Source organism: Leopardus geoffroyi, chromosome A3, assembly GCF_018350155.1.
Source record: "Leopardus geoffroyi isolate Oge1 chromosome A3, O.geoffroyi_Oge1_pat1.0, whole genome shotgun sequence".
NCBI lineage: Eukaryota > Metazoa > Chordata > Mammalia > Carnivora > Felidae > Leopardus > Leopardus geoffroyi.
Genome location: NC_059336.1, coordinates 102,858,116 through 102,885,999, shown reverse-complemented (window position 1 = coordinate 102,885,999; position 27,884 = coordinate 102,858,116). Strand labels below are relative to the sequence as shown.

Sequence of the window (27,884 nt, the reverse complement as noted above, 5' to 3'; positions counted from 1 at the left end):
AGACAGTCTGACTCAGAGAGTATTTCTCAGTCTTTAGAATGCTTCTGGAACCAGGGCTGCTAATGTTGGGGGCCCTTCTGTGCTTGTTTTTCGCAGGCCCAGCTCATCATAGTCCAGGTTTGAAGTTTCTCGAAGTCTGTGCCTTAGCAGTTTTCTTCTCCACTGCACACAGAAGGCAGCAACTTCCAGTTCTTCTGGATCTGAGGAAGGCTGTCTCAAGCCCTGGAGGAGAGAGAGGTAATTACATGTCCTGGGGGACACTGTGCACCCCTTCCCAAGGTCAGCTGACATGAGCTCTTGCTTAGTTAGCAGACTCCACTGACTGACGGTGGAGCTCATTTTCTGACATTTTGGCCCTAATTTTTTCCCTTGTATGTATGTATGTATGTATGTAATCACTGCACCCAACATGGGGTTCAAACTCATGACCCTGAGATCAAGAGTCACATGCTCTTGAGGCACCTGGGTGGCTCAGTCAGTTGAGCATCCAACTCTGGATTTCAGCTCAGGTCACGATTCTAGGGTCATGGGATTGACCCCTGCATTGGGCTCCATGCTGAGCGTGGGGCCTGCTTGTGATTCTGTCTCTCTCTCTCTCTCTCTCTCTGCCCCTCCCCTGCTCACATGCTCTCTCTAAAATGAGATTAGATTAGATTTTATTTTATTTTTTATTAGATTAGATTTTAAATTAAATTTAAAAAGAGTCACATGCTCTTCTGACTGAGTCAGGCCAGGCACCACTGGCCCTAATTGAACAGAGATCAAGGAACTGTGTTTGAAGGGATCCTCTGAATTAAAGCCCACTCATTCCCTCTCTCATGAAAGAAGCACAACAGAACAAAAGATCTTATGTTGGTCAGAATCGAATGTTCAGAGAATGCAGCCAATTAAAAATGCTCTCTCTACCCCAAATTCTGCCTCCTTTTGGATCTTGCTTTCTTCATTTTGGTTTATGCAAACTATCCGTGGGTCTTTGGCCAGTGGCCTAAGCGGAGCCCGGACACAGGTGCCCACGGTAAGGACACAGCCCTGCCCTCAGGTTCTCATGCACACAAGTGGCTAGGAGACTGGGCTGTGGGGACTGTCCCACCTCAGGTGGTGCTGCAGGGTGAGTGGGAGGCTGGGACTGTGGCCATGCCAGTAAGGAGGGACTCGGCTCCCTCGGGGCCAGGCCTAAGCAGAAGAGCTCAGCCTTCAAGAGACTCTGGAACCTTAGCTAAACTATGCCCATTTTTCAAATGCATGTCTATTCAATGTACTCTTTGAGCTTAGCCGGTACAAAGTTGCTTTAAACTTGAAATGGAAATTCTCATTCTATTTCCTTAGCACCTCCATGCACCAGCCCATAATTCTAGGTCTGTGGCTTCATGGAGTTTACTTTTTTTTTTTTTTTAATTCGAATTCCAGTATAGTTAGCATACAGTGTTAGATTATTTTCAGGTGTACAATATAGTGATTCCACACTTCCATGCAGCAGCCAGTGCTCATCACAAGTGCACATGGAGTTTACAATTTCTTTTAAATAATTAATTTATTTATTTTGAGAGAGAGAGAGAAAGAGTGGCAGAGAGACAGGGAGAGACAGAATCCCAAGCAGGCTCCCTGTCGAACCCACAAACTGTAAGATCATGATCTGAGCTGAAATCAAGAGTTGGACACTTAACCAGTCGACTGAGATACCCAGAAGCCCCAGAGTTTACATTTTCACAAATGTTTCTTTCTGCCTGTGGCCCAGAGCCGTGGTGCCATATGTGTGTAGTCTCGGCCAGTGGCCACTTTCAGATGGGGTCAGCACTTACCCGCAGACTTGCAGCTTCTGTGGTCCTCACGGTCTTGGACACGGCCCGGAGGAGCTGTTGAGCATTTTCCAGCAGGAGCTCTTCAGAGGACCTGCTTCTTGCCAGAGAGGCCTTTACACTGGAGAGTTTACAGGAAGAAAGCAGACAATGTTACACCAGGGAAGAGATGCCGTCTCAAATAAATACTGGAAGGTTCTACAGTATGAGACTCTTCCAGAATGCTGGGATGCATTTACAGGGACTACTCTGGGGAAAAAAAAATGTTCCGAAGGCAAATGTAACATTTTTAAAATAAAATTTATGTTTTAGTACTAAGAAAGTATGAATCGGACAGTATCTACAAATTAACAAGAAGTATGTTTTTAAAGAAAATAACTGAAGAGACGTGGCAGAACAAATGCCAACATCCATATATGAGGAAGGCAACAAGAAATTTTGCATACAATTGTACTCAGGACTTACTAATTCTCAGGGTGCTAGGGTGGCTCAGTCGGTTAAGTGTCCGACTTTAGCTCAGGTCATGGTCTCATGGTTCCTGAGTTTGAGCCCCACATCAGGCTCTGTGCTGACAGCTGGGAGCCTGGAGACTCCTTCAGATTCTGTGTCTCCCTCATGTTCTGTCTCATGTTCTGCTCATGTTCTGTCTCTGCTCATGTTCTGTCTCTGTCTCTCTCTCTCTAAATAAGTAAACATTAAAAATTTAAAAAAAAAAAAAAAAACCATTCTACTCAAAGATCAGACCGGTACCTCCTAATTAAATTATACACCTCAATGATATTTGTTTTATAGTGAATGTAACTGGATTTAGTTATGAAAGTTGTTTCCTACAAAAGTAAATAAAGATGTTGTGAAATTCACCTCCTGTAAAGGATTGAGAGCTTGATAAATATACTTGCATTAATCATGTCTTTTTATTTTCTGTATTTCTGCTGCGTTGACATTTTAGGACCTTACTGACATTGGAAAGACCTCCCCTGCGCGTTAGCCGCTTCTTAGAGAGTCAGTAAATGACTCCTGGCACTTACACCTGCAAACTAGCCAGTGCAAAGCACTGTCTTGAATACCTCCTTTGTGGAGCTCTTACCCTTGGGGCCATAGCCCTGCCCCAGGGCTAGGTACCAGACAACTAGAGATAATCTCCATACTCCAGGGCTCATTGAAAATATTCAATCCAGTCTATTGGAAATCTGTTTGCCTGCTTCCCCTGCCATGCCCATTCCTTCCCACAAAAACTCCAGTAAAGGCTCTCGTCAGGTTTCCCCTTTGCTCCCTCTGCTTTTTGACCAACTCTGGCACTTTCCTGTGTGGTCCTGTATGGCATGCTATGCCTCCTGTTCCTAGGAATCTTCTTCCTCCAAGAAAGTCCTTTCCACATTTGCAGGTGTTACCATACCTGATTGAAACAAATCCCAGGTACCCTTATAACACGACCCATAACTGAAATGCTAACATTAACTGCAGTTCCTGTGTCCTAAGCAGTAAAGTTTGAGTAGCTATCCTTGAGATGATTATATACCTGAAATATTATTTCCTAGAGAAGAGTAGCCACATTTTATTTTTATATAATTATTTAAAAAATTTATATACCCTGGTCTTAGCAATGTTATTTTTATGCCTCACAGTTACTGATAATAGTTTTAGCTATCAAGCTTTCCCATAATATAAGAATATTACAAATACAGGAGGTACCTGGATGGCTCAGTCAATTGAGCATCTGACTCTTGGTTTTGGCTCAGGTCATGATCTCATGGTTCATGGGTTTGAGTGTCAGGCCCAGTGTCAGGCTCTGGGTTGATAGCATGGAGCCTGCTTGGGATTTTCTCCCTCCCTCCCTCTCTCTCTCTGCCCTCTTCCCCCCAAAATAAATAAATAAACTTAAAAAAAAGAATATTGGGGCACCTGGGTGGCTCAGTCGGTTAAGTGTCCGACTTCAGCTCAGGTTATGATCTCATGGCTCGTGAGTTCGAGTCCCATATCAGGCTCTGTGCTGACAGCTCAGAGCATGGAGCCTGCTTCAGATTCTCTCTCTCTCTCTCTCTCTCTCTCTCTCTCTCTGCCCATCCCCCACTCACACTCTGTCTCTCACTATCTCCCAAAAATGAATAAATGTTAAAAAATAAAAATTTAAAAAAAGAATATTATGAATACAAGTTTGTTACTGACAAATGTGCCAATGCAGGTATCAGGAGACTCAGGGTGAAATGAAACCATTCCATGCTGCCATTACGATGTTCTATATTACCAACACAAAAGCTGTTATAAGGAGACAATTAATAAAAACTGCTCAACTCCAAAGTCTGAGCACATTAAATGAATAAATCTTAATGTAAGCCGTGTACTGGTATAGTTTTTCTTAGGCCGATTACATTCATGGCGCTTTCACTTTGTAATTAATGTATTTTTAGATAACTGATTTTTTGGTTAAATATGCCTAGTATAAAAACAAATAAAAGAACTAATGGTCAAAATTTAACTGTGGTTATAAAGTAGAGATCAGGCATTTACGTTTGCAGATGGAACTCTGATGTGATGTGAGGGCACAGGACCGCTGGAGCAGGTGCACAGCACTGTGAAGCAAGGGGAGCCTTGAAGCGGAACAGAAGTCCTGATGTATTTGGGTTTTAAACATCCCTTATGGTTACTTTATGTTCACACCTCCTCAGGAACTAGTTTTCCATGTTCAATCTTTTTTTTCCTTTCTTATGTATATTACCAGATCTAATATTTTTGAGATAAAGGGAGAAATGACAGTGGCTAAAAATGTATTTTTTTGTCCTCTGTAATACTTCTCTATATTTTCAACATTTGTTTAGTATCCTCAACATAAATGGAGGCTCCTGAAGGAAATATTTTTAAAAGTATACAAAAAGAAAAAGAAGAAGAACTGCCTAAGCCCTCCCTCTGGCTCTTGAGAAAGCAGAGCACAGCAGTCACAACCAAAACCGTTTCCTACCTGGAGATGATGCGGAGCTGGTTGCTCATTGTTTGAATCTGGTCTACCACACACAAAAGCTCCTGGGAACACCTTTGATCTATGCAGTTCTTGGCGATGATGCGGATAAGTCTGGCGAACTTTTGTCCAGAAGTCGCGATTTTCCTAGCAGAGGTAATGAGCTGATCTTTGGTCTGTATCAAAGAGATGAAAGTCAGAAGTAGGTAAAGCCCTCACAGGTTTTCCAGAAGAAATCAGTGGCAAATCGTAAAGCATCCCAAACTTGCCTAGCACAATGTACTTCAGCCCCAGAGTGAACGTGTCTTAGCTTGGTCTAAAACCATAAGCTCTCGAACCTCCTCCACAGACTTCAAGATCAGCCACTCAGATGCTTACTCTCCTGAAAGCCAGCAGAATGAAGAAGTCCACGCCCTTGCTTCTGTGGGGGAACTGCTGAAGGGAAAGCAGCCCAGCCTCCTGTTCATGATCTAGCCCTTTTCCCATGGGGGCTGTGGCCTGCACTGGCTCAGGGTTAGTTTTCAGCAGGCCCAGGGCAGAAATGAGGCCCCTAAGAAGGTCCAGGTATGGGGAACATCCAGGTTGAAGGTGATCTTGGCTGCAACAAAGGTGCAAAGGTACGTGTAGACTACAGCTACACGTACAGCTTCTTAGATGGGAAATGATCCTTAATGGGTGACAGAAAACAGCACCTTTTATCCAAATAAAATCTTAAACATAATGGTGTATGTTGAGGCAACTAATATAGATAAAAGACAGACACAGACAAGCTCTTTGCGTCCACTCGCTCTCTCGATGTGCTAAGTGTGGGTTTGATGACCTGATTTCAGAATCACTGGTCTTTAGGATGAGAATGAAAAAGAATAATAAAAGAATCTGATAGGCAAGGGTGAGAGACCCCCCCCCCCCTTTTCCTGGGGATATTTGATACAGTAAACAGTACTGCTACAGTTCTCCAGGCTGGACAAGGACTAAGGAATGCCTTTGTTCTCTGCTGGCCCACAGAAGATGTTCCACAAATATTTGTTGAGCAAACGAAGATGTGAGATGCCATGATGTTGTGGCAAGTCTACCATGAGATCACCTCCATGTGGGAAGGGGAAGGGCTCCCCTGAAGAGGTCTCAGAAATGCGAGTAACCACATGAGAGTAAGTGTGGGCAGACCTCCACCATGAAAGGAAGTGTTTACCTTTTCTGTCTCTCCAAGGGACACCGTCTTCCAATTTTCCCACCTCCCTCCTTGTCTCCTCCAGCTCTGAGCTGAAGAGCTGCTGGCATGGTGGGTTCTAGATTAATGTCATGGGATCTGACATTCTGCTTCAGGAAACCTTACGTCCCACACCCCTGTGCTGCCAGTTTCCCCCTCACCAGCTATTTTAAATTCTTTTCTCTGTTTGACTTTGGTTGTTAAAATCTGGGAGGTATTAACATTGAGATTTGGGAGGTTTGTGGGAGAATTCTGCAGAGGCACTTCATCTTACCAGGCACTAGCCTCACTGTTAAAAATTATCATTTGAGGTGCCAGGTGGCTCAGTCAGTTAAGTGGCCGACTCTTGATTTCAGCTCAGGTCATGATCTCACGGTTTGTGACATAAGCCCTGTCACTGTCAGTGCAGAGCCTGCTTGGGATTCTCTCTCTCCCTCTCTTCCTGCCCTTCCCCCACTTATGCTCACTCAAAACAAACAAACATTTTAAAATTATCATTTGATTTTTCTTTTGGCATTTCCCCTTATGTGTGCATTTCCCCAGGGAACACTCCATGGGGTAGAGGATTAGTATATTCCTGGGCCCTCAGCCACACAGCACCACCAGCACCCAAGTCCTATATAAATTAGAATACCTGAGATGTTTGGAAAGAAAATGGGAGTCGGCAGGAAGTAACCACTGCCCGTTGTGATGTAACAACCCTGTGAAAAAGGGACTGTTTCAACTGGGCAGGGCAATGAAAGGTCTGAGCCTTGGGTGTGGTGGCTGCTGGGTTTGAATCAGGAAGAGGACTAAAGAGAGTTAGAACGGCCACACAGCACTGCAGGTGGTCTCCAAAAGCCAGTGGAAAGCCACCCCCTCCCCCTCTAGGCTGTGCTGGCCCTGAATGGCTATCCATCAGGAGGGTGCTGCTCTGTTATTTCCATTTGGGGGAATTTTTAAGAATGTAAATAGTTCCCTTCAGCTCATCCTTCTGGGGATATGAATGAGTCCTTGGTTTTACTGAATTGCAGTTTCTGGCAAATTACCTTCCCTGGTGCCATAAGACCAAGATTTAGTGACTGAGCACAAAAGAAGAGGGAAAAAGAGAAGTGAACTCTAGGACACACCCAGACAGAGGAAGAAGACAGCACATTAGAATGCTACAATCCCACTAGTCCACAGTGTGGTCTTTCTTTTCTGGGAGCTGCCCTGCCTGGCCTGGCCCACCTCCTGCAGGGCAGCAGTCGGGGGCTTCTCTTCCCCCAGGGTACCCAGCCCTGCTACCACGGCTGCCCGCTGAAGGCCAAGTACCAAGACGGGTCCTCTCCTCCTCAGACTCTGAGCCATCAGGAGCACCTCTGTAGCCATCTCTCGGGTAATCTGGATGATCCTGCTCCCCCCTTCCACGCCGCCATCCTCCTGGAGCAGGTGGTCCGGCTCAGGGCCCAGCCAGGCCAGTGGGCCTGTGGAGGCAGGTGCTGGGCTGTGCGGCTGCTCCTGCCAAAGGACAGGGTACAGCTAATGAGACTCCAGATGCTCAGGCCTTGAAACTCCTGTGCTGCTATCAAGGGCCCTCTCACCACTTTTTGAAGAAGGGTGGGCGGAGCACCTGTGTAGCCCAGTCGGTTGAACGTCAGACTCCAGCTCAGGTCATGATCCCATGGTTTGTGAGTTCAAGACCCAAATTGGGCTCCCTGCTGTCAGTGCAGAGCCCGCTTCAGATCCTGTCCCCATCTCTCGGCCCCTCCCCCACTCATGCAGTCTCTCAAAAATAAATAAACATTAAAAAAAAGAAGAGTGGGAGTCAAGAGGTCCCTCCCACCCTGCTGATTCCCCACATGCTGGCAGCTCCAGGCAGTTTACTCCATGTGGGTAGGGAAACAGTGAATCCCTATTCCTCCAGGCTCTGTTCATCCAGAAACCTGGCATGCTGGGATCCCAGTACGGTTCAAATACCACCTGTTCTCTCCTTCTGTCAAGTTTTAGGCCTTACATGGGAGAATTTACAGCTTCTTGAGGAAATGCAGGAATCCTTGAATGCTCTAACTTTGGGACCCAGACACTTTCTCACCAATCATTCTACATGAAAGCACTTTACAGTTCTGATATGAATACTTAGGAATTCTCTCCCATGGACTTCCTTGTTAATTTTCTAGTGAGAAAGAGAGCTACTGCTGGCACCCAGAAGTGGGCAGGGCATTCAGCACTAGGCCTGGTGATTTTTTTATTGGACCAGGTGATTTTTTTATTGGACCCTTCTTGGAGCCTCCCCTAAGCCTTTTCCAGATTCTGGAATTGAGACAAGTTGTTCTGGCTTGGAGGCAAATCCAATAGCAGAGGATCAAGAGTGGCCTTGATTTCTCTCTGCCTCGCCTGTCAGATCCTGAGCTCCTTAGGGCAAGGGCTGTGCCCTAGGTGCAGGTGGGAAGGGAACGGGGTGGGAGGGACCTCGGGCCTGCCCCCAGCCCTGCTTTTTCTCCAGTCCCCCAGTGCAGCATACTAATGCCTCAGAAGGGATATAACTGTTAGGTGTCACTGTTGGAAAGGTGTGAAGTCTTGAACATGATAATAAATTCTATCGAAATTGGGAGATACAAGTTCTGAGCTTGATGCAGGCCCCACAAGCGAGATCCTGACCTGAGCCGAAGTCAGAGGCTCGACAGACTGAGCCACCCAGACGCCCCTCTGTGCTTGTGCGTATTGAGGCGTCATCTGGCTTCGCTATCCTTTCTTGTTGCTTCTTCAATTTAATAATTCCCTGCCTCTTCAAAACTGTTCATCAGCCTTCTGTTAGGCGGGTTGGGAATCTGAGGCAAGAGGCCTTAGGCTGTAGGGAAAAAGGCACTGTGTCTGCTCTCCTCCCAACTACTTTGGGAAGAGGGTCCCCTCTCATGGTAATGACACTTCAGGGAGAAAAAGGAAGAGTAAGGGGGTGGGGGCACATGGTCTGATGGGCTTTGTGTTGGGAGAAGGCCCAGGGAAGGGTTTGGGAGGGTCCATGCAGCCAAGCATGAGGTCATGGAGGGGATAGATCGAGTGGTGAATAAAATGCTGGGCTGAGCACGCTTGCTAGGGAATTTCTTGGGCACTGCCAACCTACTTTGGTGATAGCCGGTATAAGTAAATCAGATGTTTGGGCTCCACAATGGCTGACTGTCCTGTCTGGTGCCTTAGAAGGAAATGACTATGTGTGGAAAGTGTTCAACAGACCCAGCACCCTTCTAATAAATCTTTCTTTTTGCCTGCACTGCTTCCTGCTGGATCCCCGCCATTTGCAAACAAAAGAACCCTGATTGGGACAGGGAGGTAACATCACATTGGTGCAGGCTGCATGAAGCAGCCTGACCCACAGGAGAGGTGCTGTCGGTCACAGCAAAGGGGGACCATTTCCAGTTGGGCCAACGGGGAAAAACTTCACATAAGTCAGTAATTATAGCCACTACTTAGAGGACCCTTCCTATGTGCCAGACAAGTGCGAGTATTTTACATGGAAGCTTTTATTAACTCTCTGCCAGAAGAGTATCAATATTCCCATTTTCTAGACTAGAATCTTGAAGGCCAACGTAGCTAAGAAGCTTCACTGAGGTCTCAGAGCTAGGAAATGCCAGAGGCAGGCACAGCCCAGGCAGTCTGATTCCTGATCTCAGGCTCTCAAAGGCTGTACTGTGCTGCCTGCCAGATGTGAATTACACACGTGGGCACCAAGACAGCTTTTTCTGGAACTTGGCAGTGGCCTTTGGTTACTAGAAAGAGGGCGGTGGTGGGGGAGAAGGAAAGATGCTGGCAGTCCTACCGTGTCCAGGTCTGCTGCAATTGTTCCAGTGACGTCTGGGTCCACAGTGCAGGCCCCCCCTGAGTTCCCTGGGGTGTCTTTTGGGGCAGCACCCCGAGAATCCACACTGCCCACTGCAACAGCTCCTGAGGCACCCTCCTCACAGTGGAGCTGGGGCTGGGCAGAGGCCTGTTCATCCCTGGGCTTCATCACTGCTGTCTCATCACTGGGCTTCAGGCACTGGGCCAAGAGTGCCCAGGCCTTGGTGTGACCACCTTTCCAGGCCTGGAGCTGGGCCATGGCATGATGGGCTTTGGCTGCCCACTCCCACTGAAGCCAGTCCAGGGTGTGCATTCTCCACTCCTCTGAGTGTTCTTGGAGCACTGGGACCCTCTGGGCCACCTCCTGGGTGAGGACAAAAATGCTCTCCAGAGCCCTAAGAAGGTCCTCCTGGCAGGGCCCAGACTCTTGACTTCCTGCCACAATTCCCTGTGCAGCTTGGATACCAGACACCATTCTTTCCAGGGAGCTTTCTGGCCTAGCCTGAGGTTCTTTACAGACAGAGAGCCTTGGATAGAAGGCATCTTGGAAGACATGTTCATAGTCTGCGTTGATGATGCTGAGGTGGCCAGTGAGGGCCTTGGCTTGAAAGGAGAGCTCCAAGCAGAGGAGTTCAAAGCGTGTGGACAGACTGGGAGATGGTTTGGGGGAGGAGGCCAGGATCTGTGCCACATCCAGCAGAGCATCTGTGAGCACATGGATTTCCCTGCACAAAAATGAGACCTCACATTTTATCTGCGCGTCCCCACACAGGAGGCCAGACAGCCTGGCAGCCTCTAGTAGCCTCTGAGAAACAGCTGCTGCCTGGGCCAACTCTTCCTGCAGTCCCTGCTGGTCCTTCACGGCCCGCCGCAGGGGCAGTAAGAACAGGCCTTGTCTCCTGCTGAGTCTCTCCATGCACTGGAGCAGGTCTTGGACAGCCACCGACCATCGAAGGCACCCATCCTCAAAGCTTTCGTCCCATGACGTAGGGGCTTGGAGGCTATCGAAAGCCAGAACCTTGTCCAACAGCTGTTTAGCATGGGTCTGCACCTCCTCCAATCTGCCTTGCATTTGTAAAAGTGCTTCTGGACGCCCAGCTGAGTCAGGGTCCTTCTTACCCCAATCCACAGGCTCACTTTTGGCTGCTAGTTGAACCATTGAGGCCAAATTCTGCTGCAGCTCCATGAACACTGCCATGTTCCCTAGAAGATCACCTGCTGGGTTGTGACAAAAGAGCTGTTGACACAGAGGGTACCAGTCACCAGCCCTGGCTACCAAGCCCTGCCTGGTTTCCCTCGGTCTCCCAGACAGCTGGAGAGCCACTTCCGGAAGCCCACCGGTTCTAGCAGTCGTGCAAGGTTCTGTCTCTGTTCCTAGGTCAACAATAGAAGGTGTTAGTGTTGGGATTTCTTGGAGCCCAGGCATCCCCTCTGACCCCAGTGGTCTTTCCCCAGGCAAGGCCTCTTGAGCTGCATCCACAGCGGCATTTTGTTCCTGCAGGTTGGTGCTACCTGTGGTCACTGCCTGGTGGCTCTGGCTGTCTACAGCAACGATGAATTTGCTGATGGCTGGTAGTGGAGGGTCCCCACTCTGTAGATGCATGTCAGGAATCAAAGGGTGGGAAAGATTGTTCCTCAGTGGATAGGAGATGCCTGAATTGCTTTCCCCCAACCCAGGTTCTCCCTGGTGTTCCAGTTCAGGAGTTGTGGAGTCCTGGAGGCTGGGGAGAATAAAATAAGGTTGTTCCTTAGCAGTGTCAAACCTTTGGACTTGGTCCCGAAGCGGGCTGAGGATATCTGGGTGGTTAGTCCCATCCAGCCCTTCTTGGATGCTCTGGGCTGAACAGATCAGATGTTTTGCCATGGTTAAAAATACCTCTGTGTCCTGAGCACTGTCCCCACCCAAACAGCACTCAGCAGCTGCACTCAGGAACAGGGAAGACTGCTCCAGCTGCTGGATCAAGACTCTCAGGCCATTCCGGAAAATGGGATCTCGATCTTGGTCCACATACCTGCTCATCACCTGCACTATGTGAGTGGCCCGACCCTGTAAATATGCCACAAGTTGGGGAAAGTCTCTGGAATCTCCCTTTCTCAAAGCCCATCTAAAGAAGTCCAAGTGCTTGGTCATTTCTTGAATGGACACACTCAGGAACTCAGGAATATTGAGAACATCATCAAAACATGCCAACAGGCCTTCTGATGCCCTGGTCCATGCCTGAAGCAGGGCCTGCAAGGCAGCTGGGCTCCAGTCCAGACCAGATCCTTGGGGACTTTGTGAGAAAAGTTGCTGCACTCTGACCACAAGCCCCCAAAGGCCTGCCATGGTGACCTCCATGTCTTTGCCAGTTTGTTGTCGAGGGCAGCAAACCAAGACCAAGTGAGCCACTCTGAGCATCTGCTTGGCCTGGTCACGGAAAGCAGCAAGGAAAAGCTGGAGATTCTTTGGCAAGGCCTGGCCATCGCACAGGGAGCTGACTGGGCGAGTGGCCAAGGCGGCCTGGACCAGTCGTTGAAGAGGGCTTTGCGTGTCAGTGAACGTGTCCAGGATCTGGTGCAGCAGCCCAGAGCGGACTCCTTGGCACAGGGCCTCAGTGGCGGCCTGCAGCTCCGCACACTCCTGCCCGGGTTCCAGGCTCCTGGAGGCCCGGCCTTCTCCCGGATGCCTGTCGATCCGACCCAGGCGCCCGGCGCTCCGCAGCTCCAGCAGCTGGCCGCAGCGGGCCACCAGGCGCAGCCTTTCCGGCGGTGCGGAGCAAGCGGCCAGACGCATGCAGTGCCACACTACGGCCGCCAACAGGGCGTCTAGAGGGCCGCCGCGCATGCGCTCGTGCCCGGGCGCCGACAGAAGCTCGCGCAGCCGCCGCAGGCGCCAGGTGAGCGCGCCGGTGTGGGCGCTGGCCGCTGGGGCCGCGGCGCTGGGCTCCAGCAGCGCCAGCAGCTCGCCTAGGGTCTTCCTGGTCTGGGCCAAAGTGTGGCGCTGGGAAGCGGCCAGCTGCGGGTCGCAAGGGCGCTGCAGGTGGCCGCGGACGGCCTCGAGCAGCGCGGGGACACAGCCCCGCAGCAGGCGGCCGGCGTGGTCCAGGCGCTCCCCGGGCCCGCGCGCAGTCAGGCGGCCCAGGCGTAGCAGCGCGGCGGCCAGGTCGGCGAAGGGGCCGCGCAGCGAGGCCGCGTCGTCCGCGTCCTCCAGGGCGTCCAGGCAGGTCAGGCACCAACCCGCCGCCCGCACTATCTTCCTCGCCATCGCGGCGTCTTCTAGGAGCAGGACCTGTATGGGCAGCCAGGGGAAGAGAAGCTTGAAAATGCTGGCATGTTCCTGGAGCGATAGCAGAAGCAACGGCAGCTGCTTTCCCTCCCCACCCCCTCCACTCCCCCCAGCCCCCTCACCCCCTGCCACCCCCTTCACCCCATCAACCTCCTCACCCCCTGTTTTACAAACATCCCAAGGCTAAATAGTATAGAATGTCAGGGCCAAAACAAGTCATCTAGGAGCGATGTTTAAGGAAAATATTTGGCCTAACTGAAAACGTGAGGCTTCCTAAATTTGACCCACATTTAATGTGGGGTCCTACTTGGTTTTGGATTGAGTACCTCCAGGTCAGAAGAGGTACAACCAACTGTCTTATTTGGGAACCCACGTGTTACCACAAAGTGTTCAGGAAGGATTTACTATTTGGATGACGATGATGGAGGCTGGAAAGATGGCCTGTCCAGGAAGTGACTCTGAGAATCTTTCCTAGCCTGATTCTGCCCCTCCTGGATGGCTCTATTCATCCCCTGCAACAGAGCTGGCACCCAAACACTTCCAAGACCCTCCCTTCTTCCCCTCTGCTCCTCCCATCAGCAGGTGCCCAAAGCCCTATGGCTTTGCCTCTCTATGGGCTTTGTCCCCATTTCCAATTTCACTTTAATGAGGATCTGTTCAGTTGCCAACACTCCTCATCCCCCCCCTCACACACACACCCCACACAACAATAATCCACATTATGAAAGCTTTAATGATGAATGCTGATAATACTGTGATATTATTATATAGATCCTAACAGGGAACAATGCCCCAACCTAAAAGAGTTGTGCCATATGGTGGAATGTTAGGAAAATGGGGAGTCTTGGGAGGCCAAGAGGCTGGTCTAGCCTCGGGAGATCCTAACAGCAGAGGTTTCACTTTGGAGCCGGGTTTGCCAAATAGGTTGAGACCTGCAGAGGTTTCAGCAAATGTTCCCCCACAACTCCTGGCCAAGGGCAAGGTGAAAAGTGAGTCCCTCAGTGATACCTTCTTATTAGGGGGTTGATTGCCAAGTGTGGGGATGAGGTGCCACACATGGGTTTAAGACCACAGACCCTAGGGGCGCCTCAGTGGCTCAGTCAGTTAAGCATTTGACTTTGGCTCAGGTCATGAACTCGTGGTTCATGAGTTCGATCCCAGCATCGGGCTCTGTGCTGACAGCTCAGAGCCCGGAGCCTGCTTTGGATTCTGTGTCTCCTTCTCTCTCTGTTCCTTCCCAGCTCACACTCTTGTCTCTCTCTGTCTCAAAAATAAAGACTTTAAAAAAAAAATTTTTTTTAAAGACCCTAATTTAGTAGCTCCCCATGGCAGCTTCCACACTTAGCATTTATTAAGTTGGTAATGAACTCTGTGCTGTGATCCTGCCGGAAGCTTGGGCAGAGGTCTCTGCAGGGGCATCCACTGTGGGAATGACTTGCCCCATCCATGCTTCCCAGCAATGAGCTATGTCCAACCGACCAGCTAGCCAGTCTGATACCAGCCTCACCTTTGTGGTGTCCACCAGGATCTGCTGAGCTGTAGTCACTAGCTCCTCCTGGTGGCTTTGACATGCCGGCTGAAGATGGAGCTTCTGAGCCACCAGCACGATGTTCCTCCCAGACAGGACCAGAGACTCAGCAGTAGGCCTCATTTCCTCCCAGAGCCACTCCTCCTCAGAGTCTCCTGCCAGCCTGGACAGACACATTTCTAGTCAGAATTGCCAACATACAGTGATACAAAAAAATATACCCATAAGGAAGTTATGATACATAGAATTTAGAGTACTATGAAGCCCTTAAACTGGTGACGTAGGTCTGTATTTATGGTGATAGAAGCCTCTCCAAGACATAGTGTTGAGTAAATAAAACCAAATTATAGAATGGCATGCATGGCAAGATGTGATTTGTTTTCAGTTATGTACATATCTACATAGAGAACTCTCTCTCTAGAAGGAAAATCATCAAACTGTTTTTTTTTCTTGGCATGTAAAAATATGCTTAATTACTTTTTGAATTGCTCTCATTTTCTCTGCTGCAATGAACATGTATAAATACTACAAAAGAAAAAAAGCCTCTTTTTGTAGGAAAGAAATATCTAGAATGTCATTTCAATCCATGTTATCAAGAGGAGAGATTTTGCATAACACAGATGTCCACAGCAACTGTCTTCATGTGATGGAAACATTTCTCTCTCAAGAGTAATCCCCAGTCATGCAAAACAAAACAAGAAAAGTCCTCTGCTCCCTTATGATTATCCTTTGGAAAGGAGGCTGAGCTCTGTGCCTTTGGAATTGCAGGCTGAGAAGACACAGGAGTGCCAGCTGGAGTAATCACTGAGAAGCTCCTCTCAGCTTTTGGTCCCTTATCTAGTGGCAGCCAGTTTCAAAGCCCCTTATCCCGGCCGGCTCCCAACATCCCAGCTACCCTCATGTGAAATATCCCTTGAGTTCCCAGTATGCAGAGTCACACAAACCAAACGACCCCGCGTGGCAAAATGCTGACACACCAGGGGTAAAGGGAAGAGGGAAGGAATGTATGACAGCTGCCTCCCTCCCTTACTTTACGTTTAATTCCTCTTGGAGAATTTGCACATCAGCTGCAGTGGACGTGCCCGTAAATATGACCTGCCACATCCTGGCAGCTGCTCAGTGGCAGAACTGAGACTTCCACCCACGCAGCTGGACTTCCTGGGTTTTCTCATTTCTCGATGTTAAAAGGAGGGGAGAGGGGCACCTGGGTGGCTCAGTAGGTTAAGCATCTGACTTGGGCTTGGGTCATGGTCTTGAGGTTCGTAGGTTCGAGCCCTGCATCAGACTCTGTGCTACAGTGTGGAGCCTGCTTGGGATTCTCTCTCTCTCCCTCTCTCTCTCTCTCTCTGCCCCTCCCCCACTTGCACTCTGTTTCTTTCAAAATAAATAAACTTAAAAAAAAAAAAAGGAGGGGAGAGAAAACTGTCAAGGATCAGGGCTGTATATGCGAAAGGAGGCTGTGGAGTCCTGTGTTAAGGCGATTCAAATGACTATGCCCTAATAGGACCTTGAGTACAGATGCTTCATACAGAGAATGTCAGCAGACACCCCACGGTGACCTGCTGGACTTCCCCACGCTCCTCCCTCTTCCTTGAGACTTGTGAGACATTCTTCTGTCCTCCCCTCACCCCTCACTCCCATCCCTGCTTTCAGATTTGGCTGAGATCATTTAATGTTATTCATTTGAAGCTACCGTTGGAATTTCCCTCAGCATTGTATCTTCTCTTCCTAGAATTTTGACTATTAAGCATTCCAAGATATTGTCCTGTACAAAGGTCTCTTCTTCTTCATCTTCCCTTACCTTGAGGTCTGGTTTCTGCTTGTGGGTTAGTGTTGTTTATCCTTATTTTCCTTGATCTTCTTGGTTTTTGCAGTTGGGGTACATGGTGGTAAGAGCGACTACATCCTTGCACATCTGCACTATATACATCCTTCCTATGCTCAGGGGAACGGAATGATAAGGGGCCATCCTATCTGACGTGACTTTCCTCTTGGCCGCCCACAGACCCGATTCCAGCACCTGCTGGCCTCCAGAGTTACAGGGGTGAAATCCAAATACCAGTCCAATTGATTTTCCTTTGTAAGTAATTCATTTTTCTTGTGTCTGAAAGCACTTAGAGTTCAGGAATTTTGACATGTTTTATGTGTATCTTTTCTCCTCAGCCTCACCAAGAACCACAGGGGAGCAGTTTTTGTGTACGGACTTGGGTCATTAATAGGCTCAGGGAAATCTTCTTCCATTATTTGTTTAATTACGTCCTCTCCTCAATTTCTTCATTTTTATCCTTCTAGAAGCCCCATTATTTGCAAAATGGGTCTCCTGGATCTGTCCTCCAATTCTACTATTTTTTTTCTTTTTAAAAATTTTAAGGTTATTTATTTATTATGAGACAGAGAGTACAAAGTGGGGAGGGTCAAAGAGAAGGAGAGACAGAATCCCAAGCAGCCTCCACACCATCAGCACCAAGCCCAATGTGGGGCCTGAAATCATGAACCTCGAGATCATGACCTGAGCTGAGGTCAAGAGTCTGACGCTTAACTGACTGTGCCACCCCTGTTTGTTGTTGTTGTTGTTGTTGTTGTTGTTGTTGTTTTCATGCATGATTTCTATCTGCTTTTACTCTCTGGTTTGAATTGTATTATTGATGATCTTTCAGATCATGCTTGGAGTCATAATTATCAACATTCTCAACCTTCTGCTTTAAGCCATGAGGGTATCAGACTAAACTTCTCACCAAGAACAGTTCTAAAAGATGGATAAAGTAGTCTACTAAACCCAGAGGGCAGCAGAGACAGCCAGGACTTATTCCTGAGTAACAGGCCACGAGGCAGAAAAGCCATGCACAAAACAGTAGCTACACCACTTCAGCAATCTTAATGTGCTGAGAAGACAAAAATTAGAGTTTGGGTCTCGTCAATGTGAAGCAAGCCTGAGGAACACCCCAGGATTCCAGCTGTGACCCCCAAAGGCCACACCCCAGGAGTAAGAACAAACGAGAAATAGATATCTTTTCCCAAAGACTGAAATTCATCTTGAATCATCTCAAGGCTTCAATTGGATAAGCATGACCTTTCCCTACATTAAATGCCCACCAGAATATATTAAATTTTCTCTAGAAGGAGGCAATGCTATACAGAAGCACTAAAACTTTTCATTCATAATGTACCGTATTTAATTTTTTTAAATTTACTTTGAATGATAGTGAGGGAGAGAGAGAGAGAGTGCACACAAGCCAAGCAGGGGCAGGGGGAGACGGGGAGAGAGAACCCCAGGCAGGCTTTGCACTGTCAGCGCAGAGCCTGATGTGGGGCTCGATCTCATGAACTGTGAACCAAAATTCAGTCAGAAACTTAACCAACTAAGCCACCAAGGCACCTCTGTACTGCATTTAATTTTTAAAAATTACCTCCCACATGAGAAAATAAAGGTGGCATCTCAAATTATTTGGGTAAAAATAGACTTCATAATAAACAGTGCTTGGAGAGTGGAATGCCATCTGACAAAACATAGTGAGACTGCTATTTCAAGATATACACAAAATTGAACTCTGAATGGATTAGGGAATCTAATGTGAAATCAAAAACATACAAGTACTAGAAAAAAACATGTAAGTGAATGCCTCTTTAATCTTGGTATCAGGAAACCTTTGTAACTATGATTCAAAATTCAGGGTGACTGGGTGGCTCAGTCGGTTAAGCATCTGACTCTTGATTTTGGCTCAGGTCATGGTCTCACGGTTTGTGGGATCAAGCCCCAAGTCAGGCTCTGCACTAACAGAGTGGAGCCTGCTTGGGATTCTCTCTCTGCTCCTCCCATTCTCTCTGCCTCTTTCTCCCAAAATAAACAAACATTTAAAAAAATACATGTTTAAAAATATTTTCTAATTTTTTTAACGTTTTTTTATTTTTGAGAGACAGAGAGAGACAGAGCATGAGCATGGGAGGGGCAGAGGAGCATGAGCATGGGAGGGGCAAAATTAAAAATTAAAAAAAAAAAATTTTAACGTTTATTTATTATTGAGAGACAGAGCATGAGCATAGGAGGAGCACAGGATCCAAAGCAGGCTCCAGGCTCTGAGCTGTCAGCACTGAGCCCGATGTGGGGCTCAAACCCACGAACTGTGAGATCACGACCTGAGCCGAAGTCATTCACTTAACCAACTGAGCCACCCAGGTGCCCCTAAAAATTTTTTTTTAATGTTTGTTTATTTTTGAGAGAGAGACACACAGAATGTGACAGGGGAGGGGCAGAGGGAGAGGGGGGCACAGAATCTGAAGCAGGCTCCAGGCTCTAAGCTGTCAGCACAGAGCTTGACACAGGGTTTGAACCCACGAACCATGAGATCATGACCTGAGCTGAAGTCGGACATTTAACTGACTGAGCCACCCAGGCACCCCCCAAAAATACATGTTTTAAAATCAACCAGCATGTGGGGAAACACCCAGAATGAAACATGAACAGGAACAAATAAATTTAACTAGTTACTAAAATTGTCAGAATTCTAAAATGGCCCCCAAATTCTCATCCCCTGGTGCACACAGCCTGTATAATGGCCTCTCCTTCCTTACATGTGAATAAGGCCTATGAATAGGATGGAATGTCACTCTATGATCAAGTTATGTTATATGGAAAAGGAAATTTTTTCAGATGTAATTAAGGTCTCTAATCAGTTGGCTTGAGTTCATCAAAAGGAGGGTATCTTGAGTGGGCCTGACCCAATCAGGTGAGCCTTCAAAAGAGGGTGTGGGTGATACAGATTTGAAGCAGCAAGGACACTCTTTGGTTGGCCTTGAAGAAACAAACTGCCACATTCTGGAGAGGGCCGTGTGTCAGGGCCCTGGTTCTGCAACCCTAAGAAACAATTCCACCGACAACCAGTTAGCTTAGAAAAGAGACCCAAGCCACAACTATTGCAGCCCCCTCTGACACTTGAGTCACACAGCTCACCCAGCCTGCTGAGACCCAAAGCAGTGGACCAGCTGCCCCAGGCCCAGTCTCCTGACCCACAGACACTGTGAGATAATAAATATGTACTGTTTCAAGCTGTGGCAATTTGCAATGCAACAGTACAAAACTATTATGATTACAAATGGATAACATGACAACTCTGAAAGGGATTGGGAAGAAAAAGAACTAACCTAAGTAACTTTGCAGAACAGTATTTTTCCTGGATAAGGTCAGACTAAAAACAAAACAAATTACACACAAATACTGCCCTCTAGTTAGTCAATTTGTTTCTCATATGGCTACAGGTTAAGTTTGCAACTTTTTAATGTGTACACTAGGGCTGAACAGATAAGTGGATATATTTTGGATAATGAGAGCCAGGATTCTCATGTTGGAGAAGCTACAAAGAAAGGGGAAGGCAAGAAAGAACCCTGTGGTATTAGACTGGAACTGGAGATAACAGTACGAGATAGATAGATAGATAGATAGATAGATAGATAGATTTACACAGATATTTTTTATATGAATTAAAAAAAGGAAAAGGGAGAGGTGGCTCAGTTGGCTAAATGTCTGACTCCTGATTTTGGCTCAGGTCATGAGATCATGAGATCAAGGGGTCATGAGATCAAGCCCTGCGTCAGGCTCTGCACTGAGTGTGGAGTCCACTTAAGATTCTCTCTTTCTCCCTCTGCCCCTCTCTCCTGCTCTCTCTCTCAAAAAAAGAAAGAAAGAAAGAAAGAAAGAAAGAAAGAAAGAAAGAAAGAAAGAAAGAAAGAAAGAAAGAAAGAAAGAAAGAAAGAGAAAGAAAATAAAGGGAGAGAAGGGGAAGAAAATAGGATGGGAAGAGGGAGTGGGAAGAGGGAGAGAAAGGGAAAATTAATCAATCTATACCAAGATGTTCATGGTGGTTATCTTTAGGCAGTAGGCTTATGGGCAATTATTTTCTTCCTCATCTCATTCATATTTTCTAAATGTTTATCATCCAATACATTTTTAAGCAAAAGGAAACATATATTGTGTTGACCTTTTCTTGTGGGATCTTCCCTGAAGCCTGTCCTGTTGCCAACACTATTGGGCTGATGTAGCAAGTTCTTTCTGGCTTCCTGAGAGCTTACCCAGCAGAGAGAGACAAGGAAACTTGCCAGCAGAACACTTACCACGTTTTGTACTGATTGCCTCCATTTGGCCTGTCTTGAGAAGTGCCCAAGGAGCTGCCCAGAAAGCCAATGGAGCCAAACCCGAATCAGAATATGAATTATTTGCAGTATTGTCCTGATTGGTGAGCTGGACCGTTTCTCATGGTCATGAGCATGGACAATTCTCTTTATAAATCACTTACTTGCCCGGCACAGACAATACAATACAACAAAGGCATTCATATGGAAACAGACAAAAAAGACACTCAGCTTCTCTCAAAATTTTGTGTGCTTTTTTTTGTGTGTGTGTGGTTACAAATGCACTGTGTTAAAAAACTTAAGAATGTACAAAAGAGTATTAAATTGCTATAAATTCACTCTGTTCTCAAACTCCTAAGTAAATTGCTATAAATATTCTGGCAAGTTTCTTTCCATGAATGTTTTTCTTTTTATATAATTGGAGTCACACTATATACCGTCCCCGGCTCCATATTTTTTGTATGTGTATGTTCAAATATACTGAACCAAATTTATCAGCTTACCCATTTGTAAGTGTACCATTAAAGTGGCATTAAGTACATTCACATTGCTGTGCAAACATCACCACCATCTATCTCTAAGACTTTTTTCATCTTCCCAAACTGAAACTCTGTACCCATTCAACACTAGCTCCCTATCTCCCCTTATCCCTGCTTATCCCCCTGGCAACCATTATTCTTTCCGTCTCTGTGAATTTGACTACTGTACATCCCTCATATAAGTGGAATCACACAGTATTTGTATGACTCACTTATTTCACCTAGCATAGTGTCCTCAAGGTTCATCCATGTTGTCAGAATTTCCTTCCTTTTTAAGACTAAGTCATGATCCACTGTATATGTGTATATGTTACCACATTTTGTTTATGCATTCGACCATTGATGGACACTTTGGTTGCTTCCACCTTTTGGCTCTTAAAAACAATGCCACTATGAATACACGTATACAAATATCTGGTAGAGTCTGTGCTTTCAATTCTTTTGGATATTTACCCAGAACTGGAATGTCCTGATCACATGGTAATTCTAACTTTAATTTTTTGAGGACTTGTGTACAGTTTTGAATCCTTTTTGTTTCTAATTCACTTAACTTTTTGTTTAAACTTTTTAAACGTTTATTCATTTTTGAGAGAGAGAGAGGGAGAGACAGAGAGTGAGCAGGGGAGGGACAAAGAGAGAGGGAGACACAGAATCCGAAGCAGGCTCCAGGCTCTGAGCTATCAGCACAGAGCTCTGAGCTATCAGCGTGGGGCTCGAACTCACCAGCTGTGAGATCATGACCTGAGCAAAAGTTGGACGCTCAACTGACTGAGCCACCCAGGCACCCCTGATTCACTTAACTTTTGAGCATGGGTATTTTTCCAACAATATTTTTGTAACTTTTTTTATAATTTCAAACACCAAAAAAAGTTGCAAAAATTATAGAACTCCAATATATCCTTCAACCAGATTCACTAATTATTCTCATTTTATCATGTCTTATCATTCTCTCTCTTTCTCTTTGTGTATGCGTTTGCGTGTATGTATAGAAAGTTCCAGATATCATGCTCCTTTAGCCCAAAATGATTCAATGTGCATTCCCTAAGAACAAGGACATTCAGGGGCACGTGGGTGGCTCAGTTGTTAAGTATCCAACTCTTGACTTTGGCTCAGATCATGATCTCACAGTTTGTGGGTTCAAGCCCTGAATAGGGCTCCGTGCTGACAGTGCGGAGTTGGCTTAGGATTCTCTCTCTGTCTCTCCCTGGCTTGTACATGCGCATGAGCTATCTCTCTCTCTCTCAAAATAAATAAATAAACTTAGAAAAAAAAAAAAAGAACAAGGACATTCAATTTCAAACCTACAGAACAATCATCAAAATCAGGAAATTAAACATTCATACAATGTTCTTATCTAATCTAAAGTCAATATTCAAATTTTGCTGGTTGTCTGCACTCTGAGAACATGCATTAAATTTAACTGTCAAGTCCTGCTGTGGGCAGTTTAAAGGTGTCCTAGCCCAAATTCCCATCCCCTGGCTAGTCAATCAAATGTTAATCTGGTACTTCTATGAAGGGGCTTTGCAGATATAACCAAGATGTAACTAAGATTAAGAATCAGCTGATCTTAAAAAAGAGAGAGTATCCTGACCTACACAGGTGGGTCCAGTGTACTCACACGAGCCCTTAAAAATAGAAGAGGAAGAAAAAAAAATAATAGAAGAGGAAGGCAGACGGAGAAGTCAGAAGGTTTGAAGTATGAGAGGAACTTGACCTGCCATCGCTGGAGGGGCCACAGGGAATGCAGGCAGCTGGGAAGAGCAAAGCCCAGCCTTCCGCTAACAGCCAGCAAGGAAATGGCTTTCTCAGTCCCATAAACCACAGGGAACTGGATTGGGCCAATAACCCTAATAGCCTGGAAGTGGATTCTTCCAGAGCATCTGCCTAAGAGCCCGGCCCACAGACACCTCAATTTTGGTTTGTGAGACCCAAAACAGAGGAACCAGCCAAGGCCACCAACCTCTAATCTGCAAAAATGTGCGACAACAAATTTGTGTTGTTTTAGGTCCCTAAATTGATGATACTTATTACAGTAGGCAGCAGGAAACTAATACACGTCCCTTCGGTCCCCTTTACTCTGGAATAGTTCCTGAGACCTTCTGTCTTGACTACTGACATTTTATGAAGAGTACAAGCCAGGGGCGCCTGGGTGGCTCTGTTGGTTCAGAGTCCAACTCCGGCTCAGGTCGTGATCTCATGGTTCATGAGTTTGAGGCTCTACATTAGCTTAAAAATTTCTCCATGTAAAGGAATGCTACAAGCTGTCCCTAATTACAAATGTTCATCAACATTTCTAGCATCTAGTTTGTATTTTATGTCTCACCATAAAGTTACATCATGCTTTACTAGACTGGGACATTGAGCTTATTTCTAGTTCTTCACAATTTTTATTTCTGTGAGGCCAGAAAAATAGCATCTTACCATTTTTATTTGCATTTTGTTGTTTGCTAAACAAACTACTGAGTCTAAAATTAGATATATTTTTCATATTTAAAATCCGTTTTAGGGTGCCTGGGTGGCTCTGTCGGTTAAGTGTCCGACCTCGGCTCGGGTCATGATCTCACGGTTTGTGAGTTCGAGCCCCACATCAGGCTCTGTGCTGACAACTCAGAGCCTGGAGCCTGCTTCGGATTCTGTCTCCCTCTCTCTCTGTCCCTCCCCCACTTGTGCTTTGTCTCTCTCTGTCTCTCAGAAATAAATAAATAAATGTAAAAAGAAATTTTAAATTTGTTATAATTTCTTCTTTAGTGAAATACCTGTACTTTTCCCACTTTTCTATTTAGGTTTTTTTTTTTCCTATTGACGAAGTTATGTGTTTATGTTTTTTTTTTCTTTTCTGTGTGCTCTACTGCTCCTGAATGCAGAAACTGTGAACACCTTATTCACTGCTATATTTCAGCACTTTGAATAGTACCTGATACTTTACTAAGGTCAATAAATACTTGTTGGATGAAAGAGAGGAATATTTATGAGTCCTCTTCCTGTTTTAAAGGTATATCTACAGGAATTATTTATCAACTACCATGATAAAGACACTGTACTCAGTGACTTGTGTGGATTATTTCTCATACACTGATGACAGTCGCCTGAGGGAGGTTTCATTATTGTCTCTACCTTCACAGATGAGTCTCCCAGAGATTTCAGAAGTTAGCCGTGGCCAGACAACCAGCAAGTGGTTGGGGCTGGCATTTAAACAGTCAGTCTAGGGGCGCCTGGGTGGCTCAGTCGGTTGGGCATCTGACTTCGGCTCAGGTCATGATCTCACGGTCCGTGAGTTCGAGCCCCGCGTCGGGCTCTGTGCTGACAGCTCGGAGCCTGGAGCCTGCTTCGGATTCTGTGTCTCCCTCTCTCTCTGACCCTCCCCCCATTCATGCTCTGTCTCTCTCTGTCTCAAAAATAAATAAACGTTAAAAAAATTTTTTTTAAACAGTCAGTCTAGGGGTGCCTGGGTGGCTCAGTCGGTTAAGTGTCCAACTTCAGCTCAGGTCACGATCTCGCGGTCCATGAGTTCAAGCCTCGCGTCGGGCTCTGGGCTGATGGCTCAGAGCCTGGAGCCTGTTTCCGATTCTGTGTCTCCCTCTCTCTCTGACCCTCCCCCGTTCATGCTCTGTCTCTCTCTGTCTCAAAAATAAATAAACGTTAAAAAAAAAATAAAAAAATAAAGTCAGTCTACCTGCTGCACTTATGTTAATTTTGGGGCAGTGAGGGGCGCCTGGGTGGCTCAGTCAGTTAAGCGTCCGACTGTTAAGCCATCTCACAGTTCATGAGTTCACGTTCCACGTCGGGCTCTGTGCTGACAGCTCAGAGCCTGGAGCCGCCTTCAGATTCTGTGTCTCCCTCTCTCTCTGCCTCTCCCCTGCCTGTGCTCTGTCTCTGTCTCTCTCAAAAATAAATAAACATTAAAATGTTTTTTTATAGTCTGGGGCAGTGAAAATGTAAAACTTTTGTTGTAGTATTCAACTCTGTTTCATTTATAGAGTTTGGTTTTGTTGTTACAACTAGGCCCTTTTATATGAACCCCGGAACTGAATTTAATATGTAAATAACTTGTATGCAAGTTTGTTCATGATCAGGCCCAATGCACCGAATGACAGATAATGCAAGCTATGTTTGGACAACTCTGAAAATGCTTATCGCTGTAACAAAAAATAATCTGTGAAAGAAGAAAAAAATCTAGAAACCTTTTTTTTTTTTTTTTTTTTAATTTTTTTTTTTCAACGTTTATTTATTTTGGGGACAGAGAGAGACAGAGCATGAACGGGGGAGGGGCAGAGAGAGAGGGAGACACAGAATCGGAAACAGGCTCCAGGCTCTGAGCTATCAGCCCAGAGCCCGACGCGGGGCTCGAACTCACGGACCGCGAGATCGTGACCTGGCTGAAGTCGGACGCTTAACCGACTGCGCCACCCAGGCGCCCCTCTAGAAACCTTTTGATGGGACATATAATTGGCTTCTTAGTAGAAAACCCAACTAATTCTGAAGTGTTTGTATACTGAAAGTACACACCAACTCATAAGTAACAACCTATGAAGTAGGTTTACTTCATGTTTTACCAATTTATTTTCCCACCTGACTTCTTTCTGAAAACATTTAAGGAGACTACAGCAAGGCTCTAGTTAACCCTCTTCTTCTGCAAGCTTGTCAGAGTAAAGGGCTCGAGTTCTTTGCAATTATTTTTTACCTTTTGGCAACTTGCACAAAGTCTTCACTAGCTTGGGCCAATTCTTCCGCCATCTTCTCCAAACAGGCAAATGCTTCATTTTCCATGTCTTTCTTCTCCAGCGAAATGATCAGATAGCAGAGCTGAACAGTCATTGGGGAGATGATTCTCTCAATGGCCTTGTTGTGTATCATAGAGCCAATGTCTTCTGAGAGAAAAGATTCCATCTCTTCTAGTCTCTGAACAGAAGTGTGATGTGGTCTTAGCCCATGCTGACCGACATGTATAAATATTTCTCTGCCTTGATGTTCACCTAATTTTACCCCTACAATGGGAAAGAAATCTATAAAATACTAAAGAGCTAAATGGGGGTAATTTTCAGGACCTTCAAAGTACAGAATATATTGTGGCTTAGCAGCAACACGTAAAAAAGTAAAATAAGGACACACGGGACAGGTTTAGAGGAAGGCAAACAGGATGGGAAACAGACTTACATACACAAACTGTATGAAACAGATAGTTTAACCAATGGTGAATCTAACTATGAAGATATGACTGAGGTCTTCTTTATTTGTAGAACTAATACAGTAGAGGAAAGAAATATTGTCTTTTATTCTTCGGAGCTTCTCAGAACAAGGAATGAAAGAAAGCCATGGGGCAAGACAAAGTTCTCTCTTAGATTGAATGGGCAACTCAAATCAAAATTCTCAAAGATCCTAAGAATACTCTTACTTGGGGGTTAATAAACTTCCTTCCCCTGGATGTATACAAGGCTGAATGACAAGCTGAGGATACCATATGGAAATTTCAAGCATCGTATGGGTGAATGGACAAAATTGCAATGCTGAAATGTTTGATCGATAATTCCAAGAGTGTAGCTTCCCATAGAGAACCAACAAGGTGGTGGGGGAGGGGGGGAGATGAAGGTTTTTGCTTACCTTTATGAGACGATACTTCCCACTCTCTAAGCCAAACAGTAGACCACTGAATTCACTCTAGATGTAAGGAATCCAGTTTTTTGTCTTTTGTTTTTAACCAGCAGCAGGAATCTATTTACATCCACGCGACAGTTCAAGACCGTGGCATCGCCCAGCAACTGTTAGCTGACTCTGCTACTGACGTCACAGGCAGGATTGCTGACAAACATCATAATTTATACATGGAGCTATGGAAGATCTGCTGTTTCTGCAGTATTTAAAGTCATGCTTATTCAAAAGAATAAGAACTAGACTAAACTAGGAGGAAAAGTGAACTGTTCTAATCAATCCAGTCATAAAAATAAGATTCAACTTTGAGTCTTCAGGCAGTTTTGTTGTGGGGAATGAAAAGGAAATCTGGCACCAGGGCTAATGAAAGGCAGACGATGAATCATTGAGCAGTTTAATTAACTTGGCTTCTTTCTAGTTTCCTCGTGTGGGTTTTCACAAGGGTTTGTTGAGGGAATATTCTGGCAGTTTCTTGAGAACAATAAAAGGAATGGGGCTTAAGCTACAGGAAAAATAGACTTTAATTCATATTAGGTGTGTACTGTGTTTCAGATGTTTTCCACACATCAACTCACTTATTCCATGGAACAACTTAATTGTTATGAAAAGTTTCACTTCATTAGTGAGGAAGCTGAAGACTGGGGTGTATGAATGGTGCCAAATCTTTGAGAACGATTTCCTATTCAGATTATTAGCCATCCCCGGACTTTCAGTAAGTTTCTAAAGATTACAGTGTCTGAGTTGTGTCTGGTCAAGAAAACAGAAATGACTCTAGGTATTTAAAATGGAGGGAATCTGGGGTTGCCTGAGTGGCTCAATTGGTTAAGTGTCCGACCTCAGCTCAGGTCATGATCTCACAGTTTGTGAGTTTGAGCCCTGTGTCAGGCTCTGTCTCGAAGCTCTGGAGCCTGGAACCTGTTCTAGATTCTGTGTCTCCCTCTCTCTCTGCCCCCCATCCCCATTCATGCTCTGTCTCTCTCTCTCTCTCAAAAATATTTTTTTCTCTCTCTAAAAAATTTTTTGTAAATGGAG

The 27,884-nt window shown here is 45.9% G+C and overlaps 1 protein-coding gene across 1 annotated transcript; it reads right to left on the bottom strand.

The window, feature by feature from the left end:
- Positions 1-20: 20 nt before the first annotated feature.
- LOC123581125 lies at positions 21-27,748 on the bottom strand. The gene is made up of 8 exons (XM_045446859.1): positions 26,805-27,748; positions 25,888-26,191; positions 14,524-14,707; positions 9,732-13,019; positions 7,250-7,435; positions 4,753-4,925; positions 1,800-1,917; positions 21-222 (listed from the first exon to the last, which is right to left on the bottom strand). Exons 2-8 carry the CDS (start codon positions 26,091-26,093, stop codon positions 34-36), a joined length of 4,344 nt encoding a protein of 1,447 aa, XP_045302815.1. The 5' UTR covers positions 26,094-26,191; positions 26,805-27,748; the 3' UTR covers positions 21-33.
- Positions 27,749-27,884: the final 136 nt, after the last annotated feature.